The sequence below is a fragment of the Vigna umbellata genome, chromosome 1 (assembly GCF_029865625.1).
Source record: "Vigna umbellata cultivar VRB3 chromosome 1, Vumbellata_1.0, whole genome shotgun sequence".
Taxonomy (NCBI): Eukaryota; Viridiplantae; Streptophyta; class Magnoliopsida; order Fabales; family Fabaceae; genus Vigna; species Vigna umbellata.
The window spans coordinates 27,563,674-27,578,867 of record NC_142165.1 but is presented as its reverse complement, the minus strand read 5'-3'; the positions used below and the strand labels follow the sequence as shown (position 1 = coordinate 27,578,867).

Below are 15,194 nucleotides of genomic sequence, written 5' to 3'. Positions count from 1 at the left end.
TCCAAAGTGCACCGCCTCTAGCCACCTTCCAAGCACATTCATCATTCTCTCATTTCTCCAAAATTCCATTGTGCTTTCTCTCTCATCCTCCACGCTGACTCTCCACTGTCACATCTCGTTCACGCGTCAGCTCCTCCTTACATCACCGCTCCAACGCATCAGCCACGTCTTCAGATCGTGTCTCATTCATTCTTCCCCTCGCGCATCCCTCCACATCTCAGAGGGTCTCATTCTCGTTCTCGAGAGCTCATTGTCGCCAACCACAAATCCGCACTTCATACGCGTCTTCGAAGGTATTCTCTCTTCGTTCATCTCACTACCTCATCTTCTTCTAGGGTTTCCACTCACTTCCACCATTTTCCACCAATTGAAACTTTATCCTTCACCATTTGAACCTTTTCCACCGTTCAATCTCCATTTATCACAGTTTAATCGGTCCAAATCGAGTCTCTCCCCACTCCTAGGGTTTCATTCGTGCCTCTAGGGTTTCCCCCGATTAAACCCTAGATCCTAGGGTTCCAGGTGTTCGATCTCAGTTTCCCCTTCGATCTCGAACTTCTATTCCATTCTGTTGCGTCTTCACTCGTCGGAGAAGCTTTGAGGATCCAGATCGCACTCCTGCTGCCTCAGTCGGTCCGAACTCCTCAGGCTCTTCCATCACATAAACAACGCTCCAAAAACATGTGTTAAATGACATTTTTCTAAACATGCTCTTGAACCAAACAAAGATCACCGAACAAAGAGTTAATTAGTAAACGACTTGTATAGGCTAAATGGTACCTTGTTTCAAAATGAAATCTTCATCCAACCATGAAATCCTTATAAACTACTTGGTATATCTTCATAAATGCTTAAACGATCAAATCTTGTTTGAACGATGAAAAAATTTGAAAAGCACATAGTTGTTCTGAACATGTATTAAAGAGAATTAAATGGACAACGTTTCAAAACATCAAACACTCCTGGTATCTTCCCAATACATTGTCTAATTGAGTTTCTCTCACTCCTAGTTTTCACTAGACAAACTCATCTAGTAACCGTTTAACCCTACCGAGTTAAGCATTAAGTATTTGAATTCTCTTCAGAATTTGCAATCAAACAAATCACTTATAAGTCATTAGACGATTTCTCTCGTAGAGAAGATGTGTATACAATACAATTCAATCTAACAAACTCTTAGAGCTTTCTCTCTTCTTGCAAAAGAAGTTTTTGACTCTAAATAACTCAAAGAGTATTCTCAATCTTTCCATGAGGACGATTTTTCTTTATGTTCCTTATATGCCCATCATTTTGCTCTTCTCGTTCAAAGATCTATTTATAAGCCTTTTTAGAATCTAGTCGTTAGACAATGCTTGTCGTTAATTTTTAGCTCTTCGTAGCCTTTATCATAGGCGATTCTCGTAGGTTGAGGTCTACTTGTCAAAGTAGACTTACTTTTTAAGTACTTTATCAAAATTCGATTGTGAAATTTCTTTGGTGCGACTTTTGGTGAAAAGATCATTTCGTGAATATCTTCTTTGTCTCTAACGTCCACTTTTGACTTGTATTTGATAGAGTAGGTGGATGCTTGGCTTAGGTAATCTGTACAAAGTAGAGTAGATATGCATACAAGCAAATATGTCCTTTCTTTTTTCACTTTTGTTGTTATGAGACGTTGTGCATTTAGTGACATTTAATGCGTGTTTAGAACAACTAAAAGCATTTCAAATTTATTGCTCAATCAACATTTGATCGTTTAAGCATTCTAAAGGAGATACCTGACAGTTCATGAGAGTTTCACCATTGGATGAAAACTTCGTTTAACATAGGGTATTGTTTAGCTTATGAAAGGTTTTTCCTAATAGTGTCTTGTTTAGTAAGTACTCGTTTGATTCAAGAGCGTGTTTAGTAAGATACCTTTCAACATGTGTTTCTGGACAATGTTTGTACCTTTTAGTACGTTTACCAAAAACATAATTTATAAATCATAGTGAGAGCTCATCTAGCTTTGTTTAGAAAAGTATAGCATGAGTTCATTTAGAAAGATTCACATTGACACATTTAATAGGGAAACCATTTAGCAGTGCGCTTGTTCATGTATTGGCCCATTTACTAAAGCTTTTACTTCCATCGAAAGCCTTTTTATTTAGCGATATGAGATTTGCAGACGTAATACTTTTTTAATCATTTATTTAGTTCATAGTCTTATTTATTAATCCTTAAACCATGTGATGATGTTAGACGATCTTGATATTGTCTTAGCAAATTCTTTTTTTTGTAGTAGCGATTTGTTATGCAATGCTAATCCTTTTAGAGTAAAGATGTATTCTTTTATTTTATGCATATTTTCTTTGAACAATACTCGTTGCAAGGCATGTGTTACTTGATTGATTCTTACGCTCCATGTTTTGTTAATTTTACTTTGACATTTCTTATGCTAATTGCTTTGTAATTATATATTTTTTGGCACATTATGTGAAGACTCCTTCTATGCTTTTATGATTTTTCACCTTATCTCTTTTATCGTTTAACATTTTATGTAGCTTTAGATGTAACCTTGATTAGGCTTGACGTATAGATGCTCTAATCTTAGATGTTTTTCTTTGTGACATCCTTTTCATGCTAGGTGGGTAAATGTTAAGAAAATCTCACGATACACGTACTCAGATATTTTCCTAAAATTGAGTCTTACTATTCATTGATAATTGAAGGCTTTAAATATCCGTGACACTTACAATATTATGGGAATAAAACTAAAATCTAAAAATAAAATATCAACTATCTTAAAAATAAAGTCTGCTTAATTTATCATAAAATAATATTGTACCTAGATAAACCGAAAATCATAACTATGTATCTCTATTTTATCTCTATTAAATCAAATTAAATATTATTAGACCCAAAAACTAATAAAATAAGATTTAAACAAAATTATTAATAAAACCCTAAAATTTAAGTTTATCCCAACAAACTCCACCATAAACTTAAATTCTTCCTTCCTTCATTCGGCTTTCCATGTGCATCATCCCATACCGGGTTTGCTTCTTTCAATCAGATTTAAGTTGGAGTTATCCAAGCTCTTGCTAGTCATACTTTGCTTCAAACATCTTCTCTCCAAGATTTTCAGCTCTAGTTCATACAACCGGTCCTTCTTCGCTTTTGCTTGGGTTGCTAGACGATCATGCTTATCCTTTAAATAGAGTACCAGGTCCTTCATAAAAATTGAATTACCTTTTTCAATTATCTGACCCATGCTTAAAATATTGATCTTTAGGTCCGGAACATAGTAAATATCCCTAATCTCTTCAACTCATCCATTCTTCTGTATATGTCGAATTATTCCACGCCCTTTCACGGCCACCTTGGAGTAATATCCAAAAGACACAAATTTGGCCTCCACCTTGGTGAGTTTATCAAAAAATTTCTCATTCCCACACATATGATTGCTTGCCCCAATATCTAGATACCATACTGAGTTGGTAGAAATCTCATCAGTCTTTGATTTCAAGCATGGTGCAACATCTGCCATCTTCCGCTCCTCAAGTTCAACCCTTTGTTTATTCATAATCTCATTAGCTTCATCTAGAAGCCTCCCTATCCGCTGAATCTCTTCATCTTTTTGTTTGAGTTCTTTCTCCAGGATTTCGTTCTCCACAATTGTTGCATCCTTTACCGAGATTACTTTATCCATTGTTGGGATTGGGCTCTCCATGTCCACTGCACCCGAGCTCTTTGCCATTAACAGAATTCTACACTCTTCTTCCACATCTTCAGTAACAAGATTAGTCTCCCCTTTATCTTGGTCTTGCAATACTTTGCAATATGGCCAGCCTTGCCACAGTTGTAGCACTTGCTTGATCTACACTCGTTTGCATAGTGGTCATACTTGCCACACTTAAAACACTCAACTCCTGACCGATCTCCTCGGCCTTTCCCTTATCCTTGGTCACGCCAATTCTGTTGACTGGTTTGCTCTTCTCTATCATTCTCAAAATTACCTCGGCCACATCCACCTCGCCCTCTGCCGACAGGACCTCGGCTCTGAGTAATCTGAGTTTTATTCGAGTCAAACTTTACCTGTAATGCTTGATCGTCAGGTTCAACCTGATCATCTCAACTCCTTCTCCTTTGTTCATGGGCTTCTAATGACCCAGCAAGTTCATCCACTCTGAGAACCGACAAGTCTTCGATTCTTCGATGGCGCACACAATACTTTCGAAATATTTTGTAAGAGATCTCAAAATTTTTCCCACAACCCGGCTAAGTAGCATTTGTTCTCCATTCCTGCCGAGTTGGTTGGCCACCTTCTCCACCCGAGTTATGTACTCGGTTATATGCTTTTTGGACTCCATCTTCAACTGTTCAAACTCTCCTTTGAGAGCTTGTATTCGGACTTGTCTAACGCGATTGTCACCTTTATACGCAACCTCCAATATCTCTCAGGCTTCCTTTGCTGATTTAGCATTCGCTATTTTTTCGAATCCCGACTCATCTACTGCATTATAAAGGAAATACAATGTTGACCCATCTCTTGCACGTGATTTCTTTAACGCGGTTATATGTGCCACCGTCTGATGTTCATCTTCATCAGGTTCAACGTACCCCGTCTTATCATATCCAAAATGTCTTGCGATCTCAATAACGCCTTCATCTGTAGGCACCAATTATCATAATTGGTTTTTCTCGTCAATTGTGGCACACTCATACCATTTACAACCTTTTCCATCGCTCTAAAAAAAATCAAGCACTTACTTTTTCTCTCACGGTGTTTGACTCTCTCATCTCTCTCTTTTTCTCTCTCTCGGTAGTCAGAGCATAAAACTCTGATACCACTGTTAAGAAAATCTCCGATACACACACTCAGATATTTTCCTAAAATTGAGTCTTACTATTCATTGATAATTGAAGGCTTTAAATAGCCGTGACACTTACAATATTATCGGAATAAAAATAGAATATGAAAATAAAATATCAACTATCTTAAAAATAAAATATGCTTAATCTATCATAAAATAATATTATACCTAGATAAACCGAAAATCATAACTACGTATCCCTATTTTATCTCTATCAAATCAAATTAAATATTAGGCTTAATACCTCTTTTTGTCCCTCTTTATAAGGGAAATGTTCAATTTCGTCCTACCTTTTTCAAAAAGTTCAATGTGGTCCCAAGTTGTGTAAAAAGTGTCCAATTAAATCCTTTTTGGTCACGACGTTAAATATTTAACGATCCAGTTGACAGCGTGGACTGATGTATGCAACGTGGCTATTTACCTTCGTAACGTGGCAGTGACAGTGTTTTTCATTAACTGAGAACGTGGCAGTGGCAGTGATTAAAATTTATGAGTTAGGGCTTGGGTATTCGAAATCGCGATTTGGGGATAAGCATTTTGGAGGACCTGCAAATCCAAATTGGGTGATCTTGAAGGTGAAATCTGCAGAGCAAATCCAATTCCGCAAATCAAATCAGGTTAGAGTTTACATTTGATAATTTGAAGTGTTTGAGGTTTTTCGAAATGTTTTCATTGTTGTCGCGTTTGAGGGGGTTTAACTATGGGTGAAATTGTTTTGTGTGAAAAGTTGTCTTCTTTTGATGCATGATAGTGGTCCCATAGGTCTTACTTTAACTGAAATTAGTGGTCCCCTGTTTGCATTTGCAGGGTTCGAGTAGGGATGTCCGATGACATGTTTCGGGTAGTGGTCCACCATGGTGGGACCTTGATCAAAGAAGTCCCCTTTAATTATATAGGCGAAGAGATAGTTATGTGGGACGTAGACCCCGATAAATGGTGTTATTTTGGAGTATTAGGTTCACTTAACCACATGGGTTACATGCAAGTAGAAGAATTATATTACAGTGTCCAACATGTTCTACATAAGGTTGATGATGATAAAGGAGCTATGAACATGATGAATGTAGCTAAGTATTTGGGGAAAGTGAACTTGTATGTTGTGCATGGGGTGGACGAAGCAACTATCTTAGAAAATGATGAGAATGAGATTCTTTTGCTATGTGAAGGTCATGCAGAGAGTGGTTAGGATAGTGGCGTGGGAGGAGAAGCACATGTCGAGGGTGGTGAAGAAAGAATGGAAGACGTAGTGAAGGGTGCAGTGGAGGTTGAGAATGAGTATGCAGTGGATGTTGAGAATGAGGATGCACGGGATGTTGAGAATGTAAGTGAAGGATTGGAGGTTCAGAATGAGGATTTACTGGATGTTGACAATGAGGATTGGTTGGATGTTGAGCATGACGATGCATTGGAGGTTGAGAAGGAGGATTCAGTGTATAATGAGGATGTTGAGCATGAGGATGCAGAAGATGATGAGGTTGCAGTGGAGGTTGAGAATGAGGATGAAGTTGAGGATGTAAGTGAAGAAGCATTAGAAGTGGATAATGAGGCTGAAATTGAGGTCGAAAGTGAACAAGTAGTTGACGTGGAAATTCAGGATGGAGGGAAGGTTGATAGTGAAGAAGAAGTGGAAGTGAACAGTGATGATGCAGCAGGAATGGATGATCTGAGTGGTGATGAATACGTGGATGATGAAGACAGTGAAAAAGAAACCCAACAATGTAGGGGTTTGTCAGATGATGATTGGGAGTCTGATAAGCTTTTAACTCCTGAAAATAGTGCAAGTGAGGAGGATGACATTGATGATACAATATATGTAGGTCCTTTCTCAAAATATGCAAAGCAGAAGTCCATGGCAGATTACAAGTGGGAAGTGGGCACTATTTTTACTGACAGGGAAGAGTTTAAGGATGCTATTAGAAGGTATGTTGTTCATGTTGGGAGGGATCTAAAATTTATAAAAAATGATAACCGTAGGGTGAGGGTGACATGTATGGGTGGCCAAGGTAAGTGCCCATGGCTAGCTTATTGTGGTTATTTGCCATCACGAAAAATTTGGCAATTGAGGAAGATAATTGATACTCATAGTTGTAGTAGACAACTTAATATTAAACTGATGAATGCTAAGTGGTTAAGTCAGGAAATAGATAGATCTTTAGTTGAGAATCCTAGTTTAAAGGTCAATGATATTCGTACTAAAGCATTAAGAAAATGGAATACAAATGTTTCAATATCCAAGGCAAGAAGGGCAAAGTTAATTGCCACAAGACAGGTTGAAGGAGATTTCATAGAACAATATAAAAGGGTGTACGACTATGGACATGAGCTGTTGAGGTGTAATCCAGGGTCAATAGTGCAAATTAAAGTTGACTCTCATAGTGGTGACCCAATCTTTCAAAGAATGTATGTTTGTCTCAAAGCTTGTAAAGATAGTTTCATAAGTTGTAGGCCCATTATATGTTTAGACGGATGTTTTTTGAAAGGTGTTTACAAGGGGGAGCTGCTGACTGCTGTTGGTAGGGACCCAAACGATCAAATGCTATCCCTTGCCTATGCAGTAGTAGAAGTGGAGAACAAAGACAGCTGGACATGGTTTTTGCAATTGTTAATTGAAGACCTCGGGGGCAGTGAAGTATGTGGAGGGTGCACATGGATGTCAGACCAGCATAAGGTATAATGTGCAACTTATTTTCATTTTTAGTTAATGGTTTTGTATAGGATATAGTTTTATTACTAAATTTAATTGTGTAGGGGTTAGTCTTAGCTATCCAGGAGCTTTTGCCTCGGGCAGAACAAAGATACTGTTTAAGGCACCTCTATGCAAACTTTAGGAAAAGGTTTGGTGGGCAGGTATTAAAAAATCTGATGTGGAGTGCTACAACCACCACATATCCCCAGGCTTGGGAGAGAGAAATCACTACAAAAAAGAAGGGCATTCCCGAAGGCCAGAAGCCCTCGGAAACAGCCCAAAACCGTCGGTAAAAGGTAACTACCGAAGGCTTATCGACGGCCAAAGAGCCCTCGGTAAATCCCTTGTCGCTAACATTTACCGAGGGCTTTCGCCCTTCGGTAATTACCGAGGGCCAAAAGCCTTCGGTAATTACCGAAGGCTTTTGGCCCTCGGTAATTATCGAAGGGCAAAAGCCTTCGGTAATTTCCGAAGGGCGAAAAAAAAAACAGGGCGTTGGACTGCTGCAGAATGTGATGCTAGAGTGTTAAATATATGATTGAAAATTAAGAGATATTATACAATAAAATTAAGAGATATAAACCTCAATCTGGATTATGTATTTTACTACTGCAACTTGAAGAGAACCAAAACCAACATCAACATAGGTATATTACCTTCTTACATCATGAATTGGTGCAATGAAATTGGCTGTACTTAAATGTTAAAAGGTTGGGTTGTTGTTATACCTTGTTTACATTCACGTGTTGCCTTCACTATGTCTACAGGAATGTTTGAACCAGAAGCAAAAACACCAATCATAACAAATAATTAAAATTCAACCTCAATAGTCAAGCATGATCAAGTTCAATAATGCAGAGCTGGAATGGTAGGAAATTCATTATGGATGACATGAATAAAAAAAAAAACTCACAGGTTGTATATTTTTGCACTAAAGTTAGCACTTACAGCTGCCTGAAAGTTCCCTATTCAACCAATATTCTGTTTCAGCTCCTCTTCCTAAAGATGCTACCTCAAATGAATAAGGTCTCTAAGTTGGAAACTGCACCACAACACTTAATTGAATGTTGCAAAGTTAGATTTTGAATTACATTGAATTAGTGTCCATTAGCAGCTCAAACAAGTTTGTTTTGATGTTTAAATCTTGTTGAAATGGTTAAGTTCCAAGTATAGCAACATTTGTAGAAGAATCAAAAGCTAGAGGTGCATCAGACGAAATGATTTGGTTTTACCAACTACTATAGGAAAATATCAGCAGCCTTTACCAACTACTATAGGAAAATATCTTGTATATTGTGGAAAGGAAATTGGATACTTTAAGCAACCTCAACTTAGTTTATGAACGCCTTTCTTCTTCTTTCTTTCAATTAAAACTCATAATACCTAACTAACTCTCATTTCTATTTCTCTCTTTCGTATACTCCCTCCTATCGCCACCATTCTCTACTCCCCTGTTTTTCGTCTTTTTGAACCTAACCATAAGAAATCCTTACACATGCAACAGAAATGAAATAAAATAAGAAACACATCACCCACACCTTACAGAAATAAAATAAGAAATCCTTCCACATGCATGCTCTTCCCACATGGTCAAATAGCCAAGGATTTTTATGCAGAATATACCATCAAAACAACCAGATTTTTATGCAGGTTATACAGCAAAATAGTAAGGTATTTTTCCAGAATTTTACACCAAAACAGCAAAGATTTTATGCAGAATTTACAGCAATACAGCAATGCAGCAATGCAGAATTTTATGCAGAATTTTACAGCAATGCAGAATTTTACAGCAATACAGCGATACAGCAATACAGCAATGCAGCAATGCAGAATTTTATGCAGAATTTTACAGCAATACAGCAATGTAGAATTTTATGCAGAATTTTGTAACTAAGACAGCAAATGTTTTTTGTAGAGTTTTATAATTAAAACAACATGGTTTTCTGCAGAGTTTTATAACTAAAACAATAAGGTTTTCTGCATATATTGACTCCAATTCAACAATTATGATCATACTCCCATTTAGCAAACAGATAAGTGCAGTGCAAAAATCATTTACTTCAATGTTATATCAATTTTTCATGCCTAATTAAACCATTTCTCATGCTTTTGCACATTCTTTTTATATCAATAATACTTATGCTTGCTTAACATAACACTTACTTTATCCTTTTCATTATATGTTAACTTGATTCCATACAATTAACTTAGCTTAGATATTATACGTGATCAACATAACATACCTATCTTTGCTTTGACCGAAAGTTATACTTAGTAATTCATACCAACTTAAATCCATAGAAAGTAATGAGCCACATATCAAACTCTTAAGTATGTGAAATAATCACACCCTAGACAATCAAGATTCAATCATTAACCATAAACTACCAACAAGATGTTGTAACATGATATAATTCCATTCAAATACATATATATATATATATATATATATATATATATATACATATACATGTTTATGTCTAGAATGATCCTGCTGTATAGAGTACAACAGAGTTTAGATGCAAGTAAAAAATAAAGCAATCTTTTCAATAATTATACATTCACACCAAGCAAATGAAATTTTATTAACTTCCATAGAACTTAGTCAATCAAATGTAAAATGAGTTACAGTGAACTAAAATTCGGAGTCTAACAGTAAATCAATGCTACAACTAACCTTATAAAACTAATATATGGCCATTAACAGATCCAGAGGCTTTCCAAATGAATTGGATTTAAAGTTAGAGGTTAAAAAGGGCAAACAAGTTCTGAATTCATTTATATATCCCCTTCAACTCATATAGACATGTACTAACAGTACTAATTATGCATTCAATTGAGCAAGGTGAAGATAAAAGTAGATAGATATTTTGAAAATACTATTACAACAAGCACATAGACCATATTGAAAATACTGTTTACAACTCTTTTGGCCATTTCCACAACACTTATTTTCTCACTACCGTAAATTCTTGTTCTATGATTTTGTAGATCATTGTTTTTCAAGTTAAAGTAAAAGAACTTACAGTAGAAACAATCAATTATTACATTTGATTTGGAGTTTGATGGACAAATTTATGAACACCAAAATATGATGTCACAAACTTGTTTTTCAATCGGCAAGTATGACCGAATCGTTCAAGTAATAAACTTGGTAAGACCAAGTATCGTTCTTCCCAAAGGACTCACGGCCTAGTTTAGTTATGTGGTTTCTTGATTAGCTAAGACTTAAAGAAGAAATATTTGGAGTTTAATATGCAAGACAGAAAATAAACATGTATGCATGAAGTTTTGATCAATGGCAAAAAGCAAAAGATAAACACTTTCAATGAAATTTATGTATGAATATGTTGTTGGGGGTCAATTTCATCTTATCCACTCTCATATATTTTAGGAATTCAACATTCAAATCATCATTGTTAATGCCACTCTCTAAAGTACCTTTCTAGAAGGCTTCTCCCTAATCACGAGTTCATACAATTCCTAGCATTCCTAATGATCAGTTCATAAGTGCAGGAGCTTAACGACAACCAATATCATATTGGGAGAAATTCCCTGGATCTAGACTTCCCCGTACGTGCCCGTATCGACAAAACCAATAATCATGCATCGAATGAGTTAAACAATGCAAGCATTAAGCAAAGAGGAAAAACCCTAACTAATGATGAAAGAAAGCATAAGTCTTAATTAAAAGATGTAAAAGCAGATTCCATATATGAGAGCTTCACAAGATTACATTGATTCCCCAACAAACATACAGAGTTTAGTTCACCATATTCATGGTGAACCTAGATGAATTACAATGAAAGAATGAAAGAATAAACCCTAAAAAGGTGAAGAGGAAGCCTCAGCATCCAAGATCCTCCTTCAAAGGGGTGGAAGAGAGAGTGTTTGCTTCGTTCCAGCCAAAGATACCTAACCCTAGGAAACCCTAAAGCTTAAATACCATTCGTAAATTACAAAAAATTAGGTCCAAGCCCATTAAAGTGTCGCTCAGCGGTAAAATACCGCTCAGCGGTAAGTGCGTGTCTTGTTTTCTCCCCTCAGCGGCCATTTTGCCCCTCAGCGGATCTCCCGTGAGTGCCTGAGTGCCGCTCAGCGGTAAACTGCCCCTGAGCGGTGACTTCGGCTTCTCCTTTTGCACTTTTTGATGTCTTTTCTGATTTCATCTCTCTCCTTCTTCACTTCTTTCACCAAATTCACCTTAAAACCTGCACAAAAACACTGAAATCAAGCATAAACCTGTCCAACTTTCTTATTTCTAAAAATATGAAGAAAAGCATGATTTCAAGCTAGTTTCTAAGTGTAAAGGTTGCTTTTAGTGTCAATTTTAATCATAAAAATAACAGTTTTTCAACTGTTATCAGAGTTGTGATGTAATGTGGACTTAGATATACTTGCCTGTAAAATTGAATGAACATAGAACACAATTCTATGCCTTCTTGAATTCTCCTCTTTGTTTGATAGTCTAATTGCAAGTATACCAACAGACATCAAGAACCCCATTGAAGCCCATAAGAGAAAGCCATGTAGTGTAATCTCAAACTGAAGTCTTGGACTCATCTTAACCAATCACAGAAGAAAAAGAGTTCGCTTCAGAGACAGAACTCACATTTAATAAACAAGGGATTTAACTTGCAAGATTGGAAATTAGGCAAGGGGAAACATGAACAGATTATGCTGCTAATTTTCTTGAATAAAAGTTCAGAATATGGAATTTGATGAAATACCCTATCTTAATGTGGTTATTATCTTTGGTTCGTGAAGGGCTGCTTGTAATTTTCTGGTGCTCTTGGGATGAACCAACAAGGGGAAACATGATGAATACAAGAGAAGCAAACTGACACTCAATCTCAATCTTAATCTCAGTCTCCAATTCCAGAAGATACAAGGAAGCAAAAGAACTATAACATTCTAAGAAAAAACTGAGTGTGTACCTGTGGGGAAAAGTGGAGTACTTAGTCATTGGCACCTTCACGATGTTCCTCCTGGCATTGGAGGCGGACTTTTGAACGGCGGCGACGGCGACAACTGCTTCCCTCCCTTAACAACTTTCGTCACCCTTCTCACCTGGACCACCCTATCTTCGAACCCGTCACGGACCTTCTCCTTCTTCGTGTTGGACCCGAACCCCGTGTCCTGCTTCACCAGGGCGTCCGTTTCGAAGACGTCATTCTCGAGCACGGAAACGCCGCTGAAGGTGGGGCCGTAGAGCTCCTCGTAGGCTGCAGCGATCTCGTCCTCCGTCTTGAGGGGGCCATCGTTGAAGGAGGGAGGGGCGACAAATCCCTCCGCAGGCTTCGGGGGGTTGAAGTCAATGTCTTCCAATGGGTTGACGTTGTCGGAGGTGTCGATGTCATCGGAGGGTTTGCATTTGGCGTAGAGGAGGGAGGGGTGGTGTTGGGGTTTGGCGAAGAGGAGGGAGACGGTGTGCGGCGGCGAGGCGGGAAGAAGCGAGAGGTTTTGGGAGGGAGAAGATTTCACAATACTGAATTTGGGAGAATGGGATAGCGAAATCCCAAATTCTCATTTCACTCAATTGAACCTTTTACCGAAGGGCGTATTCCTTCGCTACTGTCACTGCCTTACCGAAGGATAAAAGACCGTCGGTATTAATCCTTCGGTAATAAACATATTTCTTGTAGTGAATGCTGAAAATTAAAGAAGTCAATGTTGAAAAACACTGTAACTGCCACGTTACGAAGCTAAATAGCCACATTGCACACATCAGTCCACGTTGTCAACTGGATCGTTAAATATTTAACGTCGTGACCAAAAAGGATTTAATTGGACACTTTTTACACAACTTGGGATCACATTGAACTTTTTGAAAAAGGTAGGACGGAATTGAACATTTCCCTTATAAAGACGGACAAAAAGAGGTATTAAGCCTAAATATTATTAGACCAAAAACTAATAAAATAAGATTTAAACAAAATTATTAATAAAACCCTAAAATTTAAGTTTATCCCAACAATAACTAGATGGTTTTGTGATCTCCATTTTCTAATGTTTAGACATTTTATCTTTTATAATCATAAGAGATTGTAATTTTGTTCTTTGTTTTTATGCTCTTTTATATTTTTAGATATTTGATTACTCAAGATTATTTTGTTTAATGTTGTTTGTTAAACTTAAAAACCAGATATGTTTTAGATGATCCTAATCTCTCTCTTAGACGATCTTGTCTTAATAGCAAACATAAGATATTGAGTTTTCTATTCTTCTATAATTCATATGGAGTTTTGCATAAGATGGGTCTTATATAAACTCTATTTTGAATATAGCAAGTTGTGTTAATTGCTTCAGCCTAAATGATGGAAACCATCTTGGGAATTTAATGGAGATCCATCCAGGGAGCATCAACTTAAGCTTGGGCTTGGAGAACAGAAGAAGAAGAAGGACTTCAAGGACTTCCACTCTTGTGGAAGATGTATTTTCAAGCTTGTTCTTACTTTCTCTTAAGCCTTGTAATTATGTAATATACTAACGATCAACTTGCTGATATTTTCACAAAACCTCTAGTTGAAGAAAGATTTGAATATTTGAAAAATATTTTGGATGAAACTTATTGACGGAATGTTCTAATTCAATGTGTCTAATGCTCACATGTAGCATATAGTACAAAACATCATAAACATATATTCTAGACATGTCATAATCAATCGTATGGTCTAAGACACATCGTCTAAATAAACCTCATATTGTGTGTATAACAATGTTTAATATTGAGCTCAACTAGATGATTCATTTAGGAACCACCTAAGTTAAAGAGAAAATCCCTGCCACCTCTACCTAACCGTACAAAATGCATTAATTGTGATTTGATGCCAATTATGATCCCTTAATCATTGTTTCCTAAAAACAATCAATTCCCTCAAATAGTAACCACCCTTTTCACTATATAAAACCAAAGCCTAGGTTTCAAGTCTCTCATATTTTCCATAAAAACTTCTAATTTTCTCATAATCTCTCAAACACTATACTATCTCTCTCACTTTCAAAATAACTCACTCAAAAACCCTAAGCCTTCAAACTCTCTAAAAAAAACCTTGTATCCTTTTTCCATATATACCAAACAAGTGAACATCTATGTGAATGATGTCTATTTCACCTAAGAAAAGCTACCTTTGCTAAGTCTACCAAACACAAACCAACAAGACTCTATGTTGAAACCAATAAGACTCTATGTTGAATATTAGATTAACCTAAAGAAACTCACAAACCAATGGAACATGAAGAAAGTGATTGCTGAAAACACTGTTGAACGTTGGACTTACTTAAATCCATATGAAAAAATACACAAAGAAAACAAGAAAATATGGTTCAAAGAAAATCCTTTTAGACCAATAATATGTGTAACTAATTTAGTCACCGAAAACTATTTAAATTAAAGTAATAATCTCACACATTAGCGACAGGAAAATATGAGTTGCTATTTAGCAACTAATTATTGACTATATTTTTTTTTAATTTAATCAAATTTTGTTCCAATAACAGCCGAAGCAAAAAGTTGCTAAACTTTTTATTTTTACGGTCGAATTAGGGAATTAAATTACCTAACGTGTTTTAGTTACAAAATTGGTGACTTATATTTTGAAAAATAAAAATTTTTAGTGACCAAAATTTTAGTGATTATTTAATGTTTGAACACTAAAACTTTTCCAACTAGG

General features: G+C 36.5%; 1 protein-coding gene and 1 pseudogene across 1 annotated transcript; both read right to left on the bottom strand.

The window, feature by feature from the left end:
- Positions 1-3,289: 3,289 nt before the first annotated feature.
- LOC148205041 (uncharacterized) lies at positions 3,290-4,331 on the bottom strand. The gene is made up of 3 exons (XM_088100370.1): positions 4,147-4,331; positions 3,978-4,029; positions 3,290-3,838 (listed from the first exon to the last, which is right to left on the bottom strand). The coding sequence occupies exons 1-3, from the start codon at positions 4,329-4,331 to the stop codon at positions 3,290-3,292; spliced, it is 786 nt and encodes a 261-aa protein (XP_087956496.1).
- Positions 4,332-12,196: 7,865 nt separating this feature from the next.
- LOC148205040 (uncharacterized) lies at positions 12,197-13,240 on the bottom strand (annotated as a pseudogene).
- Between the last annotated feature and the right edge of the window lie 1,954 nt (positions 13,241-15,194).